General features: G+C 44.3%; 1 protein-coding gene across 1 annotated transcript in view; it reads right to left on the reverse strand.

Moving 5' to 3' along the window:
* Positions 1-23,766, reverse strand: part of LOC124594585 (carbonic anhydrase 1-like) — a 66,673-nt gene that overhangs the window by 18,783 nt on the left and 24,124 nt on the right. Inside the window, exons 3-4 of the mRNA XM_047132956.1 lie at positions 13,939-14,044; positions 1,684-1,911 (exon numbers count right to left, since the gene is read on the reverse strand). Of these exons, the coding sequence (XP_046988912.1) occupies positions 1,684-1,911; positions 13,939-14,044 (334 nt within the window). The remainder of the gene's footprint in view (positions 1-1,683; positions 1,912-13,938; positions 14,045-23,766) is intronic.

Here is a 23,766-nt window from a genome sequence, read left to right on the forward strand (position 1 = left end):
CGCAGGTTCGAATCCTGCCTCGGGCATGGATGTGTAAGATGTCCTTATGTTAGTTAGGTTTAAGTAGTTCTAAGTCTAGGGGACTGATGACGTTAGTTATTAAGTCCCATAGTGTTCGAGCCATTTGAACCATTTAATCACGGAGTTCCGAAATTCCTTCACCAAAGAAGACGAAGTATACGATCCGAATTCGAATCATAAGAAAGAAGTAGATATCCTCGGATTAGTGAATCAACTTCACTTAATAAAACAAAGTCATCCGGTCCAAACTGAGCACCAATTACGTCCATTTCAGAGTATGTTGATGCAATAGCCCCATATTTAATAATTATATGCATCCTCTCGCTCGGCGAAAGATCTGTAACCAAAGAGTGAAAAGTTACATAGATAACACCAATATTCCCATAAAGCAACAGGAATAACCCACTAAATGACAGGTCAATATCACTACCGTCGATAACCATCAGGTTTCTGGAACATATATTGTGTTCGAAAATTATGAATTACCTCGAAGAGAACGATATATTGACACATAGTGAATACGGATTTAGATAAAATCGTTTTTGTTAAACACAACTAGCTCTCTATTCACAAGAAGTGTTGAGTGCTATCGACAAGGGATTTCAGATTGATTCCGTATTACATATTTAGAGAAGGCTTTTGACACCGTACGTCACAAGCGGCTTGGAATCAAATTGGGTGCTTATGGACTAATGTCTCAGTTAAGCGAGTAGATCTGTGACTTTCGGTCAGAGAGGTTACAGGTCGTAGTTACTGACGGAAAGTCGTCGAGTAAAACAGAATAGGTTTCTGGCGTTCCCCATGGTAGTGTTATAGGCCCTCTGCTATTACTTATCCATACAAACAATTTAGGAGACAATCCGAGCAGCCGTCTTAGGTTGTTTGCAGATGATGCTGTCATTTATCGTCTAGTAAAGCCATCATATGATCCAAACAAATTGAAAAAGATTTACTAAAGATATCTGTATGGTTAAAAAGAAATGTCAGTTGACCACACAAGTGGTAATAGGAACCTCTTAAACTTCGGTTACACCAGACCGTTAGTTTAACTGAATACCTAGGACTTACAATTACGAGCTACTTAATTTGGAAAGAACACAAAGAAAATGTTATAGGGAAGGCAAACCGAAAACTGTGTTTTACTGGCAGAACGCTTAGAAAATGTAGCAAATCTACTAAACAGACTGCCTACACTATGCTTGTCCGTTCTCTTTTGGAGTACTGGTGAGCGGTCTGGGATCCTTGCCAGAGAGGACTAACGGAGTATAACGGAGTACATCGAGAAAGTCAAAGAAGAGAAACATGTTTTGTATTACACCAAAATCGGAGAGATAGTGTCGCGGACATGATACGGGATCTGTGTGGACATCATTAAAACAAAGGCGTTCATCATTGGGGCGGAATCGCGAAATTTCATTCACCAACTTCCTCCTCCGAATGTGAAAGTATTTTGTGTGCGTCGAGCTACATAGGGAGAAACGATTATCGTAATAAAGTAATAGAAACAAGAGCTCGCACTCAGTGTTATAGTTTCTTCCGCGCGCTGTTGGAGAGTGAGATAATAGGGAATTATTGTGAAGGTGGTTCGATGAACTATCTTCCAGTCACTTCAGTTTGATTCGCAGACTAGCCATGTAGATGCAAATGTAGATGTAGCGTTACCTGTTCTTCGGTGATGGTATTCGCATTGGGATAGACGAGCCATATGACTGTCTCTGAGCAGGGCGGCCTGGTGAAGCTGCCATTATAGTAGTAGTAGTCGTCCACGGGCACGCCCAACAGTAAGGCGTATTCCAGTGGGCTGCTCGATACAGCGACTCGTTCAGGCCTACGAACGTTGGGCAGCTGTTCCACGATGGGACTGAGCGACCAGTTTTCGTCTTCTGTTATCTGCAACAACGCAGCACACAAGCAATTATACAGCATGTCTGGACACACTGATTTTTCGTGTACCTGTTCCTGCAACAAAATGACACTGCCTATGTAACAAAAGCCAGTATGTTGTCCTCGACGACGGGTCTTCATCGGAGACAAGAGTGTCGTTAGGAGCTCCCTAGGGAAGTATGACAGGTCCGCCGTTCTCGATATACGTGAATGATGAGGTGGACAACATGGGCAGCAATCTGGGTCTGTTTGCTGATGATGCTGTGGCGCACGGGAAGGTGTCGTCATTGAGTGGCTGTAGGAGAAGGATACAAGGCGACTTAGATAAAATTCCTAATTGCTGTTGAAATGCCCGCAAAATCACGGAGGTCTAGCAGGAAATTAGGGTAGTAGAAAGGGCCAAGGGAGTTGCGGTCGGATTCATTTCACAATTGTAATTTATTATCATTTAGTGCACAAATACGCTTTTGAAGGAATTAAATTTCCTTCGCGGCTGAAGGCCTCCAACCAGATGCTTTAGAATATGTTCAATTTTGAAAAGACGTGACACACAGTTAAATTTACGAATAAGATATATCGAATACATGTATGAGATCAGCACGCGATGCGGTAGAATGCCGCCGGATTAAATCTTCAAAGTTCCAAATATACTATTATGATTACTGAAGGCAGAAGGCCACAATGTTTTAAGATGCTAACAGGGCTGATAGCCCACAAGGTGCACAGAAAGAGATAAACAAGCGCAATAAGATGACTGAAGGCCGCAAAGTCAAATTCTGCAAATTAAGGGAATATATATTTTAACAATCGGTAAAACAATACATTAAGTTCAAAAATTTCCTTTTGCAACACCAACGGCGGAAGGCCCACAATAACAGGTAAAATCTTTCAGACGAAATTACAATAACCTTTCAGGAGCAGAAGGCGATAACGTTTGGACTTGAAGGAAACTCTGAGAACATGTTTCCAGGGCTGAAGGCCCACAACTAATTTGCAAAATTAATAATATAAAATACAGTTAAATTACAACAACATTAACACTGCCAAAAGAATAATTGAGAGAACGGCATTCATGAGTCTCCAGTGGATCGGTCTGCCCTCGCTCACTTAGGCGAGACGGGTGGTGAGTCCTACTACACTTAATTCGTGCGAACTCAACCAAAGTATCACTATCCCCAAACAAACGCGTATGTGTACTGAGCTGCCAAAACTACATACCATGTTGGGCAGCAAGAACATGGGGAGGAAAAGACACTGCCTAAAATCTACGTTAGCGGCCAGGGCAGGTAACCAGAACACTAACGGCCACAAGGCAGAAAATTCCCTTGGTGCACTCGACTATGGATAAATTAATTTGATCAATTCCACATGGCGGTGACTATCTCGAACACTTCACTTGTTGTTGCTCACAGGAAAACCTCCACAACAGCAATGCCGGAACCAGCAACGTAATGCTCAAAACCATTGAGCCTTCAAGTTCTGGGTCGGCGAGCGACGAAGCTCGTACCGATCGGACAGCTCCAGACAGACTCCGATACTGCGCAGAGACCGCCAACGGCCCAGTCGACTACGGCTCATGGAGATGTCCTCGGACCAACCGACCGACCAACAATCCACCAAAGGTCAGCCAGGCTTAAGTGATGCGTGGCGGCAGCAGTCGGACGGGCGATGTCCACGCAGGGCTCACTGCTACTGCTGCAAGCCTGCGACTGGCTGTCCCGGGCTGCGCTCGAGACGCGTTGCGACTCCCTGGCAGGGCCCAACTCACGACCCGAACTGCCGCCGTGAACTCTCCTCCTCGCACGTGCCGACTCACACCACGACAGAATGCCGACAACATCTAAATAGCATTCAGTGTAAAAATAACGGCAACTACACATACAATCTGACAAACACTGCACGAGGACCTGAACGATACCCAACAGTAACTAAACACACACGAAGGTAAATCGGGAGAGATGCGGACAGACACACACACACACACACACACACACACACACACACACACACACACACACAGAGCCGACTCATGAACGATCGGCGAGCCAAAACGCGTCGTCCGGTTGGACGACCGACCGACGATCCACCAAGACCGTGACCCGGCTCTAGTGGTGCGTGACGGCAATGGTCGGGCGAGCCATGTCGACGCAGACCTCACTGCTGCTCCAATCCGACTGCACTAGTGCCGCATTGCAACTCCCCGACTGGCAGGTCCGGACTGCGCTCCAGACACGTTCCAACTGACTGGCAGCCCGAACTGCCGACCCGAAACTCCTTACGACAGACAGCGACCGGGAAGTAATAGCAATCGAGCAAAGATACCACGAGAGGGGATATATCGATACGCGCTGCTAACGCCGCGCACGGTCAGGCAAAGCCGCAACTCAGTGACAGTAGTAATTTAAATTAACGTAGTGCGGCGGAAGTACGTTAACAACAGGGTGTAAAATATATGATGGCAGGAACACGAGCCACGCACTGCTCAGGTGTGATGAATGGCACCTGGCTCTAAATGTAAAAAACTGTAACTTAATGCAGATTAGTACGAAAAACAATCCCGTGATGTTCGAATACGGCACTGGTAGTGTTCTGCCTGCCACAGTCACGCCGATCAAGAAATGCAAAGCTGTTGGAGGTGGAACGATCACCAGCGGTACTTAGGAAGACGAATGATCAACTTCGGTTTACTGGGAGAATTTTAAGGATGTGTAGATTGAGATATTTCTGGCTTTGGAGCCATAAGACTCTTTCCCAGGATTCAGTCCACAGGTTGGCTCAGTTTATAGTAGATGAGGCGAGATGTAACAGAAGGGGTTAGAGGAAGACGTGGTGCGGCGAATACCAATTCTGCGATAAATTGCGCCACTTTATAAGAGGATCACCTGACTGGTTGCCAACACAGGACACAGAGAGACAAATTTGTTAGATTCAGTGATTAGTATTTCATAAAGTATAGCTCAGATTTAAATGTCTTTCATGATCAATACACTGTTAATAGCAAGTTTCAGTCTATTTATTACAGATTTCAATTTCATAACCATTTTCACCAACGTTAGAGTAACGATATTGTGACCGTACAGCCGCCAAACAGTTGTCTAGAAACTGTGAAAGCGGACGCGGCTGCGCCTGCGCGGTTTGTTGTGAGCTGAATGACAAGAGTCGCCGCGCGAATGCGAGTTTGAAGGTAAAAGAGGAAAATAGGGATGGCAGCCGGCCACGTGACGGCCGCGCTGGCCTGACCACAGAGGCACCGACTTTGAAGTTTCCTCGCTAGATGTCGGCGCTCTTTGGGCCTCTGATATTAGGTCGTTCTGGAAGTATGACAAATCCTGGTGACTAGCACACGTTTAGTATGCTCTGAAAACACGTGATCGGAATTCCCCTTGCTCTCTGGCCGTTGGGAGCAAAGACAGAAGACATCGAGAAAGTTCATAGAAGGACAGCTCGTCTAGTATTATCAACAAATGCGGGAGATAGTGCGCAGAAATATTTAACTACCCGCGCGCCGTTCGAGAATGGAACGGTAGAGGGACAGCTTGAAGAGGGTTCATTGAGCCCTCTGCCAGGCACTTCATCGTGAATATCAGAGTAATCACGTAGATGTAGATGTAGAACAGAGGAAAAGTCCGCCATGACTAGCCAGAGAGACCAGACAAAGCGCTGAATACATCTCAATATAAAAAAAGAAAAAACCATTAAGATATTGAAAAGCCAATGACACAAATAAAAGGAGAATGTTATGATGTGTGCGACGGTTTAGACGCACCCCCAGTACGATGTACAGTTTCTAAGCTATTTTAAAATGAAATGTGTGTGAGTTCCTAAGGGACAAAACTGCTGACGTCATCGGTCCCTAGACTTACACACTACTGAAACTAATTTATGCTAAGAACAACATACACACCCATGCCCGAGGGAGGACTCGAACCTCCGGCAGGAGAGAAGCTATTTTACGTTAAATATTTTGTGAATGGTATAAACATTAAAAATCCTAACTTGACGACACGTTTCCCGATTTTTATAAGCGAAGTATCTATGAATACGTCTCATAGAGGTCTGTCAAATAATTAAAACAGAATTGTAATAATCATCACCCGGTTTGAAATAAAGGCTGGGATGTGCATTCCTTGCAGGAAAATAGTGAATAGTGATTAATTAATACTTTGAAAGTAGCGGCAATGTTGTAAAATCTACACAGTTAGGGAAGTACGATTATGGTGGTTGTCAATTGTTTATATATATTAGCGACAATATAACAACAAATAACGTTTTCCATGATACAATTTACGAGAAAACTAATGAATTTATTGAAAAACGAAGGCGGCAATGAAAATCTGAGAAAATTTGCATGCGAATTTATATTCGTAGTTTTTATACGTTCCGGAAGAAAGAACGTATGTGTTTGGATTCGTGTTACAGTGCGAGGATAGTCGGCAGCCATCATAGCGCGGAGAGTCTGATTTAGGTGGCGATAGGAGGTGTAGAGTCTGATTCTGGCAGTATTCACGAGTAGCCGTTGTGGTGAGTTGTGAATGCGCAGAAAGATAGTCGCTTCGCGGAAGTATTAAAATTTTCTTAAGTGTCTAAACGTGGGCTTATAAAATTTACATGTGTGTTGCCAGAAAACACAAGATCTTTCGTCAGGGAACGATTCAGAAGATTGAAATTTCACCGCCGAGCTGAGTTTTCTGGATCTTGTAATTTTTGCCATTTCGCAAATGGGGAGTTTTAATTTGAATTTTAAGTGACTGGGGCTCAGAAGTGTTGCGAGATTTTAGAATTCGCGAGGAACTGCCTTGGTTTATTTACAGGGTGACAATTATTAAACCATACGAAAAATAAACGTAAATTAGTTACTACGTCGAGCACACACTTAATTCAATATGTACACGTCACTACAGATTTAGGTTATGACACGTTCGATATGCCTGCCATCATTGGCGATGGTGTGGCGCGGACGAATATAGAAATACTGTACGACCGCCTGAAGTGTCGGACCATCGATGCTGTCGATGACCTCCTGAATGGCTGCTTTAAGCTCAGCAATGATTTTGGGATCATCGCTGTACACCTTGTCTTTAATATAGACCAATAGAAAGGATTCGCATGTGTTCAGAATATGGCGGCCAATCGAGGCCCATGCCAGTGACCCCTGGGTACCCCAGAGCCAGAATACGGTCCTCAAAGTGCTCCTCCAGGACATCAAACACTCTCCTGCTTCGATGGGGTCGAAGTCCATCTCGCATGAACCCCATCTTGCCTAAATCAAGGTCACTTTGGATTATGGGGATGAAATAATCTTTCAAAACCTTCACGTACCGTTCGGTAGTCACCGTGCCATCAATGTCGTACTGATTATTCTGTGACTGGACATTGCACACCACACAGTTACCCGTTGAGGGTGAAGAGATTTTTCTACCGAAAAATGCGGATTCTCAGCCCCACAAATGCGCGAATTATGCTTATTTACAAACCCATCCAACTGAAAGTGGGCTTCGTCGCTAAATCATACCATGCATGCGCATACTAATTGTCGTCATGCTACGCAGCCAACCGTTCAGAAGTTACAACGATCTTATTTCATATAATTCAATATTTGTCACCCTGTAAGTTCTTGGCCAGCCGGTGTGGCCGTGCGGTTCTAGGCGCTTCAGTCTGGAACCGCGTGACCGCTACGGTCGCAGGTTCGAATCCTGCCTCGGGCATGGATGTGTGTGATGTCCTTAGGTTGGTTAGGTTTAAGTAGTTGTAAGTTCTAGGGGATTGATGACCACAGATGTTAAGTCCCGTAGTGCTCAGAGCCATTTGAACCATTTTTTTTGTGTAAGTTCTTACACGGCGTAATAAAAATTCGGTATTAGCAATACCGTGAGATGAACAGGTAATATATTCAATTTTTATATGCTTTAACTCTCTTTACGAAAATTCCTGCCCGCATTTAATTGGAAGTTCTTTTTTCTTAGTTGACAATTCTGGGGCGAATGCGACGAGTGAGTAGTCGGCCACTAAACGCAAACACAGCCAGATTATATTAAAAAAAAGGTCCTTCCATTCATTGTGGCCCTTGGTAGAGTGCTGCTAACTGGAACATTGATTCCTTCATAAACTGCACAATAGTGCTGAGGGCACCGAGCTAATTCAGTTATTTTTGGAGATAGGTTCAGTTCCTTTTTTAACCCCATTTTTTGCAAATTAATAGTGAGCACCTGAACTGAATACTGAAGTCGCAGTATCCAGCCGAAGTACTTGGTGTACATTCGGCCCCCAGCAAAGTACGCTACAGAGCGACGTGATTGATGCTGCCTAGTCAGTGTGGAGCTACGGGTTGACGGTATGGGTCGCGCTGCAGGCTACGCTATTGAGGTCTCGGATGAGTGTCACATAATATTGTATTTAAATAACACGACCCTGCGTGCAAAACAAAGAAGAACGCTGTAAAAGTGTATATAAATTTTGTGATCCTGTTTCCTACAAGACGATTGTGACTGATTCTAATATTAACTACGGAATGTGTGACTTTGTAGGCGAATACATGCATAACGTCTTTTTAGCACTTCGTAGCTTTATCTGCTTCGTTTGTGGTGAATAAGTAAAAACTATAGGCATCCCTAATTTGGAACTGGTCAGACCATGTAGTAGAAAAAGCCTCAGTTACTCACCACTTATGTTACAACCTCGCTTCGCGAACAACGAACTCGCGACCTGAGCTCCACATATACACTGGGACAACGGCATTTGTAGAAGATATTAGATTAATGAAGTATAACAGAATCTCTGTGTTCTACCCTGAAGCGGCGGAACACAACTATACCCCTTATATATCCTACATTTCCGGTACAAATGAACACAGGTACATGTCATTCATCGTATCATGGAGAAGGGTAAGGGAAGTAAGAACTGATGTGGAAAATGAATGTTGATTTCGAAACAGACTAATATCGTCACATTCTATACTTAGCTCAGTTATCATTTGACTTGATGGCATCTCCATAATACCCCTTATTTAACAGCCATTTCAATTCATTTTCATCCGCCTTTCCTTTTTCCCTCCTACCGCCGTAAGCTCAACCACAAAGGAGACCGCGGATAGAATACTAGACAGACTGGCTCTTCAATACTGATCGACTATTTAAGGTCCCCACCAAGTCGCATTAAGGTGATTAGGACGTGAATAACTGTAAAAAATATATTTTTTAAATTTTTGTCTAAAAAATTCTCTGTAGTTTTCTGAACACGGAAAAGTTTACTTCGAGGAAATTGTACCGAAGAAAGCCCAAAAATTATGGGAATTTAAGTCTCTGCATATGACGATGCTCAATGTTACGCTGGCAACTCCGTTAAAAAAAGAATTCTGTTCTCCCTTCTTTGTTTTTCGTGTCTTTTTAGTCTCTAGTAATACAAGATTATTAGAGAAGTAATTACATGGCAGAACTCAAAACGCTAATGAAAGTTTTACCAACTGTACACAGGAATGGATACGAAAACCAGTTTTAGTAGGACTAAATATAGGACTAAATACTTCGAAAATGGGTGTGGTGGATGATCTGCTAAATTTCAGTGATGGTGCAGCGTCAATGTTTAACGTTATGGAATAGATGTGAGTGCCTGATGGACTAAAATGCAAAGGGGTTAGTTGCCATTTACCGCAGGAGAGTCTTCGAAGGAGAGAAGTCAGTGGCAAGAAACAGTAGTCTGAAAAGGAAAAGCAGGAGAGATCAGTACCAGAAACAAGATGAAGTTGGACCAGGGATAGCCTAGTGTTATGCAGGTTAGGTAGAGAAATAAGCTTTAGCTCTAACTTGAATTTGCCGGAAATTCATTCTTCTGATATTCTGTTACACACTGGTTAAAATCTGTTTAAGACGGAGTTTTATACACTGTCTTTAAACATTTTTAACTGAAAAGTACACTCTTCTTACGATTTAAATTTGAAACTTAAAGATTTCAAAAAACTGAGTTAATTGCTGAAATTTTCGATAATCACTATTAAAAAATTGCACCATCATATATGACTGCAACATCTTTTTAAAGGTCTGCTTTCAACATAATAATCTAACAACTTCCGCAAAAAAAAAAAAAAAAAAAATGTCAAATCCGATTCAGAAAAAAGTGTGAGACCGAGAGCTGTGGTTCATACATCAAATTGTTTCCAAAAGATCTATTAGAAGGCAGTCAGCATTACATAGGCTTACAACTCTATTTCTTTGAACTCCACTATTTAGAAAAGTGACAAATTTTTCAAGATTTCCTTTTGCGTTTACCAGCCGGGCCCCTTAAAGGAAGACGTCAAAGCAATACAGAGGCGAGTCGCTAAAATTTGTTACCGGCAGTGTCGATCAACAAGTGAGATGCTTTGGGAACTCAAATGGGAATCTCTGGAGGGAAGACGACGGCTCCTCGCGAAATATTAGTGTGAAAATTTAGAGAAGCGGGAACTGCATTATTACGGAACTGTCCTACTGCCGCCAATGCGTATTTCAGGTGAGGACCACGAAGACAAGATAAAAGAAACTAGGACTCCAAAGGAGACATATGGACAGTCGTTTTTCCCTCGCTCCTTTTGCACGTAGAACAAGAAAACAAATGGTTAGAAGTGTAATAAATCTACTTTTGTAGCTGTGGTCTTCGGTGGTAACTGCCATGCAGAAGATACAGGTTCGATATCCTGCACTGCCAGGAATCGAAGATACGTGCGGAACAATGGGCCTACTCTGAAATGTAAAAAACTTAGAGATAAGTGCTGCCATCTGTTGCTGGGTACGAGAATTATCAAAACTGACAGTGGTCTCATCGCTAAATATCACTTAGGGATGAGACCAATGTCAGTTTTGATGGTTCCCGTGCCCAGCAACAGTCGATAACACTTATCTGTAAGCTTTCACATTCGACGGTCAGCCCGTTTTTCCGCGCACGTCATCAATTTTTCCTTGATAAGGCTGCAAAGAAATGTTCTCAGCTTCAAGATGCTAACTGAGGACATACTTGACCGAGTAGTTGGGGCTCCAGGTCACGAAAACTGACAATGGCTAAGGGACTGGTCTCCTGACTCCATACCGTATCGAGTGACGCAATTGACAGGGGATGACGTGGCGATCGGTCGGTCCCGATGAGCCTGCCAGTGCCTGTGGACTGAGATCACGTTTACATTAGTGGTACAAAATACCATATGGTCTGTACATGTACCACGTAACATCTCTTGTGAAACTGATTTTTCATGTTCGTTTTCCTGTGACAACATGACACACAAATAACACACAATATCTATGGTGACTCTGATTTCCCTATTCCTGTTCCTGCAATACTACGACACACAAGTAATACTTGAGTACAACGTCTCTGAATATAATTAAATTCCTATTCTTGCTCCCGTAACAACATGGCACGTACACTACGTGATCAAAAGTATCCGGACACCCCCAAAAACATCCGTTTTTCATATTAGGTGCATTGTGCTGCCACCAACTGCCAGGTACTCCATATCAGCGGCCTCATTAGTCATTAAACATTGTAAGAGATCAGAATGCAGAATGGGGCGCTCCGCGGAACTCACGGACCTCGAAAGTGGTCATGTGATTGGGTGTCACTTGTGTCATATGTCTGTACAGGATATTTCTACAGTCCTAAACATCCCTAGGCCCACTGTTTCAGATGTGATGGTGAAGTGGACACGTGAAGGGACACGTACAGCACAAAAGCGTACAGGCTGACTTAGTCTGTTGACTGACAAAGACCGCCGGCAGTGGTGGCCAAGCGGTTCCAGGCGCTACAGTCTGGAACCGCGCGACCACTACGGTCGCAGGTTCGAATCCTGCCTCGGGCATGGATGTGTGTGGTGTCCTTAGGTTAGTTAGTTTTAAGTAGTTCTAAGTTCTAGGGGACTGATGACCTCAGAAGTTAAGTCCCATAGTGCTCAGAGCCATTTGAACCACTTGACAAAGACCGCCGACAGTTGAAGAGGGTCGTAATCTGTTATAGGCAGACTTCTGTCCAGACCATCACACAGGAATTGCAAACTGCATCGGGATCCACAGCAAGTACTATGACAGGTAGGTGGGAGGTGAGAAAACTTGGATTTCATGGTCGACCGGCTGCTCAAAGCCACACATCACCCCGGTAAATGCCAAACGACGCCTCGCTTGGTGTAAGGAGGGTAAACATTGGACGATTGAACAGTGGAAAAACGTTCTGTGGAGTGTCGAATCACGGTACACAATGTGGCGATCCGATGGCAGGATATGGGTATGGTGAATGCCCGCTGAACGTCACCTGCAAACGTGTGTAGTGCCAACAGTAAAATTCGGAGACGGTGGTGTTATGGTGTGGTCGTGTTTTTCGTGGAAGGGGCTTGCACCCCTTGTTATTATGTGTGGCACTATCACAGCATAGGCCTACACTGACGTTTTGAGCACCTTCGTGGTTCCCACTGTTGAAGAGCGATTCGAGGATGGCGACTGCATCTTTCAACACGATTGAGCAGCTGTTCATAATGCACGGCCGCTGGCGGAGTGGTTCCACGGTAATAACATTCCTGTAATGGATTGTCCTGCACGGAATCCTGACCTGAATCCTATAGAACACCTTTGGGATGTTTAGGAACGCCGACTTCGTGTCAGGCCTCACTGACCAACGTCGATACCTCTCCTCAGTGCAGCACTCCGTGAAGAATGGGCTGCCATTGCCCAAGAAACCTTCCTGCACCTGAGTGAACGTATTCCTACGAGAGTTGAAGCTGTCATCAAGGCTAAGGGTGGGCCAACACCATACAGAATTCCAGCGTTACCAATGGAGGGCGCCACGAACTTGTAAGCCATTTTCATCCAGGTGCACGGATACTTTTGATCACATAGTGTAAGTTACGTAAAAAGGTCACTGGAGATACTGATTTTCATGTTACTGTTCCTGCAACAAAACGGCACACAAACAATAAACAACATCCTTCATTTGTGTGATCATGGTGTCCGCTATTCCTGTATCATTACTCAAGGTATTTCAATATTGTCTTTGTAATTACTAAGAATTCGTATTTATTCTGCTATATGAATTCCCTTTTATTCAAATGGTTCAAATGGTTCAAATGGCTCTGAGCACTATGGGACTTAACTTCTATGGTCATCAGTCCCCTAGAACTTAGAACTACTTAAACCTAACTAATCTAAGGACATCACGCACATCCATGCCCGAGACAGGATTCGAACCTGTGACCGTAGCGGCCGCGCGGTTCCAGACTGAAGCGCCTACAACCGCTCGGCCACACCGGCCGGCTTCCTTTTATTAAGTTAAAGCATCATCAGTATGTAATCATGTGTTTAACAGCATGGGGTGGGTGTCTCACTTCACTCTCAACTACTTTTTCGCTTTCACATCCTTAGACTCTTTAAAAGCAGCCTGGTTTCTGTATAAATTGTAGATAATCTTTCATTCTCAATATTTTACTCCCGAAAACATCAGATTTCAAACAGTGTATTCCACTCTACAGTGTCAAAACTATTCTAATTCTACAAATGCCTTAAATGCGTGTTTTCCATTTTTACTCTATCTCCTAAGACAAATCGTAGGAGCAGAACTGCCTCACGTTTTATCACATTTCTCTACAACCCAAACTGATCCTCCGCCAGGTCGGCCTCTGCAGATAAGCCATGTCAGTATTTTGCGAACAAGGATAGTTAATCTGATAGTTTGCTAAAACTCAGACCTATCGGTATCTGCCTTTTGTGGAATTGGGATTTTTACGTTCTTCTCGAAGATTGCCATATATCAGGCGCAACAGTTAGGACGTAACCACTTCTCCAAAGGGTCTTAATAACTCTGAGGAAATGTCGACTCCACTTGCCTTGTTTTGACTTAAGACTTTCCCAGATCCGTCAAATTCCTGTGGAAAGTACCGCATCCTCCGTATTATTGTCAATCATTTCGTGTATCCTTTCCATAAATTTTCATCAAGTTTCTCTCCTTTTATATGTCCCTTTTACTTCTAAGTTTCCATTTAGTGTTTACTACTGGCTTGCCCCCTGAGCTTTTGGTGGTCATACTCACAGAGTACATCTGAGACATTTTGAGCACTCCGCCCGGGTGTTGAGAAGCTTCCTCGTAGCTTGGGTATTTCTCGCTGTACATTACCCATTGGCTTTCCATCGGGTACCTGAAAAAGTTATAAATTATGGAACATGTGTAGCTACGCACATTGTCAAATGTTCAAACGGGTGTGAATTCCTAAGGGACCAAACTGCGGAGGTCATCGGTCCCTAGACTTACACACTACTTAAACTAACTTACGCTAAGCGCAAAACACACAATCACACACACAGGGTTTTTGTGTTAGCTTATCCGAGGAATAATCATCTCTCATGTAGAGAAACCACAGAAAGATATGAAAGCAAATAAGTCACCAGATCCGCATGGATTCTCAATTCGGTTTTACAAACAGTACTACATCTACATCTACATCTATACTCCGCGAGCCACCTTACGGTGTGTGGCGGAGGGTACTTATTGTACCACTATCTGATCCCCCCTTCCCTGGCATTGGTCCCTTACGTAGCTATAACCAAACTTTGTGTTCGGGTAATATTTCGGAAATATTATACACCCAAAAACAAAAAAGGACGCATTATGAAGGAATTGTCTGAATGGGACTAAAATTGGCAGACATGTACACGTGTACAAACAAATAATTGTGATTTTAGAAAACTTGAATGATTTATTCAAGAGCAAGATCTTCACAAATAGCGCTTTGGTCCAAGTCAGGCCCTTATGCAAACAGCTTGGCATTGATCGGTTGTCCTCCTGAGGGGTATCGTGCCAAATTCTAATTGGTGCTTTACATTTGAAAATCCCGAGCTGGTTGAAGGGCCCTGCCCATTATGTTCATGGCCAAGTTATAGTTTCGTATGCACGATGACAAACAGTAGAAACTCTCGCAGTGTATGGGCTGTCTTTATCTTGCTGAAATGCAATCCCAGGATGGTTTGTCATCAAGAATACAAAAACGGGACGTCGAATATCGTCGATGTACCGCTATGTTGTAAGCGGCCCTCAAACGACAACCAAAGGGGTCCTGCTATAAAATGAAATGCCACCTCAGAGCATCATTTCTGGTTGTCGGGCGACAGTGGGGATGGTGTCCCACCGCTCTCCAAGGCGACTCCAGACACGTCTTCGCGGATCATCGTGGGCTGGAACTTCATTGGTTAGACTAGATCAGACTCGGTTTTTGTTCCAGAGACCCAAAAAATGGGATGATTCTGATGAGTGTGGCACATGTCAGAAAGTATACCATAAAAAATATAATAATTACAACTCTGATCATTTATCAGGAGATTGTCAAAATAGGCGAATACATTACAGTAATCTGACGCACTGTCAGAATGAAATATTGTTATGCACTTTCAATATTTATCATACGCAATATACCTAATCTTGACTGCTGTGATGAAATGCTGTCCAAACTGTAATTCAACAGACATTTTTATTAAAGCTGGTCTAAGAGTCACTGTTAAGATATTCATCTATGGAGTAGAAGGAGCTGCCTATCAAAAAATTTTTCAAACTCTGTTTAAACCGTGTTTTATCTGAAACCAAGGTTTTAACGGTTGCTGGAAATTTATTGAAGCTGAGTGATTTTAGGTCTTCATGTAGATTGATTTTATTCCTAATTTTGATACTGTGTATTGAGCTGCTGGTTGGAAACCATTTATAATGGATCAAATCAGATAAAGGATCTTTCTTTCTGTGTATTCGCAGCACATTACACTTGTCTACATTGAGATTTAATTGCCATTCCGTGCACCATGTGTCAATTCGTTGCAGATCCTCCTGCATTTCAGTACAATTTTCCATTGTTACAACCTCTCGATATCCAACAGCATCATCCGCAAAAATCCTCAGTGAACTTCCGATGTTTTCCACTAGGTCATTTATGTATGATGTGAATAGCAACGGTCCTACGACACTCCCCTGCGGCACACCTGAAATCACTCTTACTTCGGAAGGCTTCTCTCCATTGAGAATGACATGCTACGTTCTGTTATCTAGGAACTCTTCAATCCAATCACACAATTGGTCTGATAGTCCATATGCTCTTACTTTGTTCATTGAACGACTGTGGGGAACTGTATCGAACGCCTTGCGGAAGTCAAGAAACACGGCATCTACCTGGGAACCCGTGTCTATGGCCCTCTGAGTCTCGCGGACGAATAGCGCGAGCCGGGTTTCACATGATCGTCTTTTTCGAAACCCATGCTGATTCCTACAGGGCAGATTTCTAGTCTCCAGAAAAGTCATTATACTCGAACATAATACGTGTTCCAAAATTCTACAACTGATAGACGTTAGAGATATAGGTCTATAGTTCTGCATATCTCTTCTTGAAAACGGGGATGACCTGTGCCCTTTTCCAATCCTTTGGAACGCTACGCTCTTCTAGAGACCTACGGTACACCGCTGCAAGAAGGGGGGCAAGTTCCTATCTCGCTCGATGTATGTCACCCCCACTGAATCAAAACTGTCTATAAACACAGAAGTATTCCTCGCTCGGGGCACAAGTTGATGTAATTAAACTTTCTTTATCTGAACAAGTACAACAAAAGAAAATCAATGTTCTGTAAAAATTCTTCTTAGTAATGCGAAGGAGAAGTTCGTCACAAACAATTGTTCCACAACGAAACGAAAACAGAGTCTTGAATGCGTAGATTACGTTCTCCTAACCAATGAAGAGTCTATCTTAAAAACAAAGTAAGTATTCAAAGTTCTATCTCACGAGCAGCGAGACTTGTCCGGCTCGGAGCACAGGTCGCGGGAGCGCAGCCGTCCGGATAGTGTGAAGGCGACGTCCGATCCGAGGCGGTGTCCAAACGGCGAGGGTACATCATTTGCTGGCTGCGAAGACGGAACTGTCTTTAGCCGGCACCGCACGGGCTGAAATACTCGCGTGGCGGAAGGTTACAGTTTTCCTATTAGCTATCGAAAACGGGCGGATGCAGCAAGAGGTGGACGTCTGCAGTGACCCTGCTGCTATCTTCTGCGCCCTCTGGCTGGTTACCGGGAGGCCCTCTGGAGGATGGGTCAGATACATCTTAAACCAACTTGAACGCAAGTGTTGAGCTGATGATAACCCGCCAAGTGTAGGTGCACTGCGGGTTTGCGGCGTCAAAGGCGGAGCAGAAAGAGACGTCACACTGCATGATTTTTTTTCCAGACGCTTCAGATTTTTAATTTTGATAGCATTCCACACTCTTCATTTTCTTACTTTCAGCGTTTGTTTTGCAAGAAAAATTATGAGTTAATTATAGAGTAACGGAATGTCGTGAAGTTTCGTAAATACTTGGAATAATACCTACTGAAACACATTTTTTACTGAAGGAAGTGTATGGCGAACACTGTGTATCACGTACTCGAGTTTTTGGGTGTTTCATGCGTTTCCAAGAACGCCGAGAAGACAGTAAAGGTCACTCATGCTAGGCAGGCCCGTCAACATCAAAAACTGATGAAAATATGTCTATTTCATCGATCGTTGAAACTGTGAGAACTGACAAAGAATACACGAGGTAAATGTTACATAAAAAATCTAACATGAGAAAACTGTGCGCAGAACTTGTGCCGAAAATTTTCACGATCAACCAAAAAGTAGCTGGTGAAAATGTTTGTACTGACACTTTAAATACCATCGAAAATTATGATAATTTCTCGGTAAGAATGATAAATGTGTCGAATCTTAGTTTTTCATTTATAATCCAGTAACTAAGTTCCAATATTTGCACTGGAAGGTCCCAATTTCACCGAAAACGAAGAAAGCTCGGATGAACAAATCAAGGTCCAAAGCGATGAGACTGTGTTCCTTTGATACTCATGAAACTGTGTATCTTCATTGGAACCCAGAAATTTGAATTATCAACTAATAGTATTGCTTTGAGATTCTTGTTCAACTCCGTGTGAAAATAAGAAAAGGAAAACAACCCGAATTGCGGAACAGAACAATGTCTGTTAAGACGTTTCTAGTGGAGTACAGCATCACAGTGTAAAACCGCCCACCTTATTCGCCTAACATAGCACTATGCGACTTTTATTTACCCTCCAAGACTAAATCTACATTAGAAGGAACAAGATTGCAGTCTGTTGAAGCAGTGGAAGAAGAAGTGGTACCCGTCATCAAGGGGCTCACAGAGGAAGATTTCCAGCACCGTTCCCATCAATGGAAAATTCGCATGGAGCATTGTAGGGATAGAGAAGGGGAGTATATTGAGGGTGACAGTAACTACATATGTATGTTTTTGAAAAAAATTATTTCACACCATTAGTCCCGTTATTTTATAGCACATCTCGTATATTGTCTTGACTGGGTCTGCTGCAAAAATCGATTTCATCTTACTGAGGTCCAAGCAGATATTCTAGCAGCTTTCTTGCTGTCATTAATTACTTAAGTTGCTGTTATTGTAGTTGTGGTCTTCAGTCTAGAGACCGGTTTCATGAATCTGCTTGGTGCATTCATCTCTTGGTTTCCCTCTACGATTTTTACCCTGCACGCTGCCCTCCAATACTAAATTGGTGGTCCCTTGATGCCTCAAAATATCTCCTAAAAACCGATCCCTTCTTCTAGTCAAATTGTGCCACGAAGTTCTCTTCTCCCCAATTCTATTCAATACCTCCTCATTAGTTACGTGATCTATCCATCTGATCTTCAGCATCCTTCTGTAGCGTCACATTTCGAAAGCTTCTATTCTCTTCTTGTGTAAACTATTTATCCTCCACGTTTCACTTCCATACCTGGCTACACTCCATACGAACACTTTCAGAAACGACTTCCTGACACTTAAATCTATACTCGATGTTAACAAATTTCTCTTCCTCAGAAACGCTTTCCTTGTCATCGCCAGTCTACATTTTATATCCTCTCTACTTCGACCATCATCAGTTATTTTGCTCCCCAAATTGAAAAACTCATTTACTACTTTAAGTGTCTCGTTTCCTAATCTAATTCCCTCAGCATCACCCGATTTAATTCGACTACATCCCATTATCCTCGTTTTGTTTTTGTTGATGTTTTTCTTAGATCCTTCTTTCAAGACACTGTCCATTCCGTTCAGCTGTTCTTCCAGGTCCTTTGCTGTCTCTGACAGAATTACAATGTCATCGGCGAACCTCAAAGTTATTATTTCTTCTCCATGGATTTTAATTCCTATTCCGAATTTTTCTTTTGTTTCCTTTACTGCTTGCTCAATATACAGATTGAATAACATCGGGGAGAGGCTACAACCCTGTCTCACTCCCTTCCCAACCACTGCTTCCCTTCCATGCCCCTCGACTCTTTTAACTGCCATCTGGTTTCTGTACAAATTGTAAATAGCCTTTCGCTCTCTGTATTTTACCCCTGCCACCTTTAGAATTTGAAAGAGAGTATTCCAGTCAACGTTGTCAAAAGCTTTCTCTAAGTCTACAAATGCTAGAAACGTAGGTTTGCCTTTCCTTAATCTATTTTCTAAGATAAGTCATAGGGTCAGTATTGCCTCACGTGCTCCAACATTTCTACGGAATCCAAACTGATCTTCCCTGAGGTCGGCTGCTACCCGTTTTTCCATTCGTCTGTAAATAATTCGTGTTAGTATTTTGCAGCCGTGGCTTATTAAACTGATAGTTCGGTAGTTTTCACATCTGTCAGCACTTGCTTTCTTTGGGATTGGAATTATTATATTCTTCTTGAATTCTAGGGGTATTTCGCCTGTCTCATACATCTTGCTCACCAGATGGTAGAGTTTTGTAAGGACTGTGAATAAATTTGTGAGCTGAAGTTACTGTGTTGTATTCCTTTAAATACTAGTGAGTTTTGATGCCGAAACCAGGATGTATAAGAAGAAATTAACTGCTGGTACACATTCACAAGGAATTCAACACGTAATTTCAGCTCGCAGATTTAATCACAGCGTCCATTACAGTTTCAGTCACACTTATACACACATCCTGCAGAGGGCAGCACAGTCTACAGTTTCGTATACAACACCAACAGATGGCATAAGAGTCTCTTATTTCCCTATGTCCGCCCCCCACCACCCACCACCCCTCCACCCCTAGCTGCACCGATTGACTGGTCTTGGTGCCTTCCAACTGCCAGAGATGCATCTTGTCATCTCGGTCCGGCCGCATCTCTTCCACCACTGCTACCTACCACAAGCGCCATGGTTTTAGTCCCATAGTGCTCAGAGCCATTTGAACCATTTTTTTACGTCCTCCTGAAGTAGAAAGACTTCTCCAGCTCTTGACCTTCTTCTTGAGGAATATCCCTTCACTTCATGGTAGCTTCTTAGGAGATAGGGTTATTCATTTTTCCGCCTAGGCCAAATGTCCTCATTTACCTTTCGTCTTAGTCAGAACTGCTTGGCCAGATCCTTTCTAGTTACTAGTTCTAGCCCACTTGAAATGGTGACTAGTTTGCCACATTTAGGAATTGAGATGGTGTCAATGCCGTATCACTCTATCCGTGAGTGATGGGTCTTGAGTTTATTGTGGCTTCCATTACTATCAAAATGGCATTAAGCTCTCTTTATCGACCAACCACCTTTCTCAAGCAACGCTTGATGGAGCCTGTTATACCTTCCCACCAGGAGAATAACAGACTCTTCTGCCATCTGTTGGTAATGTGTATGAAACTAGACTGTGCTGCCCTCTGCAGTGTGAGTTTATAACTGTGACTGAAACTGTAATAAATGCTGTGAATAAAGCTGTAAACCGAAGTTACTACCCTGAATTCCTTTAAATGCTAGTGAGTAGCAACAGATGTAGTGGACATTCTTAAGCGCCCGGTGCAAAGCTGTTTATACTGAAATAAATTTACACTTTTGAATCAAAACAGTCTGACCAGCTGCTTAGTAGCGTATTGATCCATTTTTGGAAAGAAATGCAGAAGCGATTCTGCATTGCTTGAATTCCGCCTTCCGTCGCCTTACTGGAACTAAACCCTCTCCCTACTATCCACTTCTCCATGATCATCACCCCTTCCCTGACACCCTTAGTAAGGCCAATCACTTTGCCTCCTACCTCTCCGATGTTTTTTCCATCCCCGACGATCCCCAATTCGATTACTCCCTCTTACCGGATGTCCGCGATCGAACTGACACCTCTGTCCCTCCCCTCGCACCTGGTTTCCAGTACTTGGACAACATGGCACACACGGAACTCAATGCCCCTATCACTACACAGGATCTCATTGCTACACTCCGCACAAAACGCAACACCGCTTCTGGTCACGATCGTGTCACCTTTGTGAAGCTCCTGTCTCTTTCCCCTCCACCCTGGCCAGGGTCTACAATGTAGTCCTGTCCACCGGCTACTACCTCGACCTGTGGAAAACCTCCCGTATCCTGATGTTCCTTAAACACGGTAAACTGCCATCCACCGTCTCCAAAAAAAAAAAAAAAAAAAATGGTTCAAATGGCTCTGAGCACTATGGGACTTAACAGCTGTGGTCATCAATCCCCTAGAACTTAGAACTGCTTAAACCTAACTAACCTAAGGACATCACACACATCCATGCCCGAGGCAGGATTCGAACCTGCGACCGTAGCAGTAGTGCGGTTCCGGACTGCGCGCCTAGAACCGCGAGACCACCGCTGCCGGCCCCACCGTCTCCTCCTACCTTCCCATCATCCTTACCTCGGTCTTCAGCAATGTCCTGGAATCCATCCTCACCTGATGCATCCACCAGCATCTCCCCCAGCACCGCCTCCTTCCCATTACCCAGTGTGGCTTTCAGCCGTCCTGCTCTTCTGATGATCTTCTCCTCCAGCTCACTCGTCTTCTTTCCGAACAGCTTAATTTCCGTCGCTCCGCAATCTTCCTCTCCCTGGACCTCGAACGTGCCTATGACCGCGTATGGCATTCTGGTCTCCTTTTCAAGCTCCAAACCTTCGCCCTTCCCATTAACTACGTCCGTCTGATCGGCTCCTTTCTCTCCCACCATCCTTACTACATCACCATCCATAACACTGATTCCTACACCTTTTTTCCCTCCATCGGTGTGCCCCCTTCTGTACCTTTTGTATATGGCGGACATGCCGACGCCGTCACCCCCCTCCACCTTCTCCAGTTTGCCGATGACACCGCCTTCCTTGACCTCGCCCCCACCCTCCAACGTTCCCAACACCTTCTTCAATCCCATCTTGACTGGTTCACCGCTTGGTGCAACCAGTGGTTACTCAAGGTCAATCCCTCCAAAACCCAGGCGATCATTGTAGGCAAAACCACCCCTTCCTTCCGCCTCCTTGATTTCTATCTCACCATCTATGGCCGTCCTATCGCCCTCACCCCCAGCCTTAAGTACCTTGGCGTCACGCTCGACCGTCGCCTCTCCTAGACCCCCCCATCTCTGGACAATCCAAGCCAAGGCACGCTCCCGACTCCTGCTCCCCAAGCTCATTTCCGGCCGTACGTGGGGTCTGGACCCTCCACCATCCTTCACACCTATAAATCCCTCATCCGCCCTATCCGCTGTTATGCCCATCCTGCCTGGATCTCCGCCCCCCTACCTTTTACAAGTCCCTTCAGATCCTTGAACGCCATGCTCTCCACCTCGCTTATCACATCCGTCTCCCATCCCCCACGCGGATCCTGTATGACCTCATTCTGTTCCCCCACCTCCTCCTTTTCCTTGAAAGGATATGGATCCTCTACGCCTCCCATAAACTCGATCCTCCTCACCCGCTTGTCTCCCCCATCCTCTCCCCCTCCCCTGCCCACTGCCGCGCCTGTATTCCCATGTCCCACCTGCTCTCCATCTCTCCACCCACTTTACCCTCTCCCAAGGTGGTTTCCGTCAGCTCCCCCTCCCTGATGATGCCCTCCTCCCCTTCATCTACCCCTCCTTCCAACTTTGATCCTCCCTCCCTCTTCCTGTGTTTGCTTCTTTGGGCACCCTCCCTCCCATCTCTCCCCCTTCCCTCCCTCCTCCATTTCTCCCCACTCCTCCCCCAGGCTTCCCCTCCCCTGTCCCTCTACTCCTCCTCCCATCTCCTCAGCCATTGGCATCTTTGTTCTCCCCTCTCCCCCATCCCTCTTCTTCCCCTCTTGGCAGGTCCCCAGACTTGCATACGCTACATGGACATTCCCGCGCCGGAGGTCATCGCCATCAGTGTCTCGTGTGTGCCGTCGTGTTTAGTGTTCAGTGTTCACCGTCGCACTCCATCGTTCACCTGTGCCATCGACATCTTCAGTGTTTGTGCGTCGTGTCAACAGTTTGTAGTGTGGATTATCGTCGAGTGTGAACGGCTCCGTGTTTGTCTTTATGTGTCTACTGTTTTATTGCCCACCGTTATGTAACTTATGTGTATTCTTTCTGTTGTTTCTTTGTCTATCTATGGCTGCAGAGCAGCGTAAGATGCTGCTGACAGCCTGCCTGTTGTACGGCTTTAAAAATGACAATTAAGAAAAAAAAATTGAATTCCGCGAGTGCTTGCAAGGTTTCTCGAGGTATGCGGCACCGGATATCTACGCAGAGATCATACAAATCCCATTAATTATGGGCCGATGGTTTATGAGTGCGAAGCTGGCGCCCAATGGTGTCCCAGACATGTTCCACAGCAGTCATATCAGACGAAGTTAGTGGTCAAGGCATCTCTGTGACGCTGCCACAAAGCTCCTCTCACTGTTGTACGACCCTGGCCTTGTGACACAGACAATTATCCAGCTATCCAGCTGGAAGAGGTCATCACTATCAGGGAAGAAATCAAGCTTGGAGGGATGAAGGTAATCCATAATAATGTTCGCGTAGTCCAGCGGAACAGCAGAGAATCGAAACATTTGAGGTCTGCTGCGACACATGAATGTCGAAAATTAGGAGGACTCATAAGGTAAGGAAAGAGAAGGTTCTCCTCAGGATCG

This window comes from Schistocerca americana, chromosome 2, assembly GCF_021461395.2.
Source record: "Schistocerca americana isolate TAMUIC-IGC-003095 chromosome 2, iqSchAmer2.1, whole genome shotgun sequence".
NCBI lineage: Eukaryota > Metazoa > Arthropoda > Insecta > Orthoptera > Acrididae > Schistocerca > Schistocerca americana.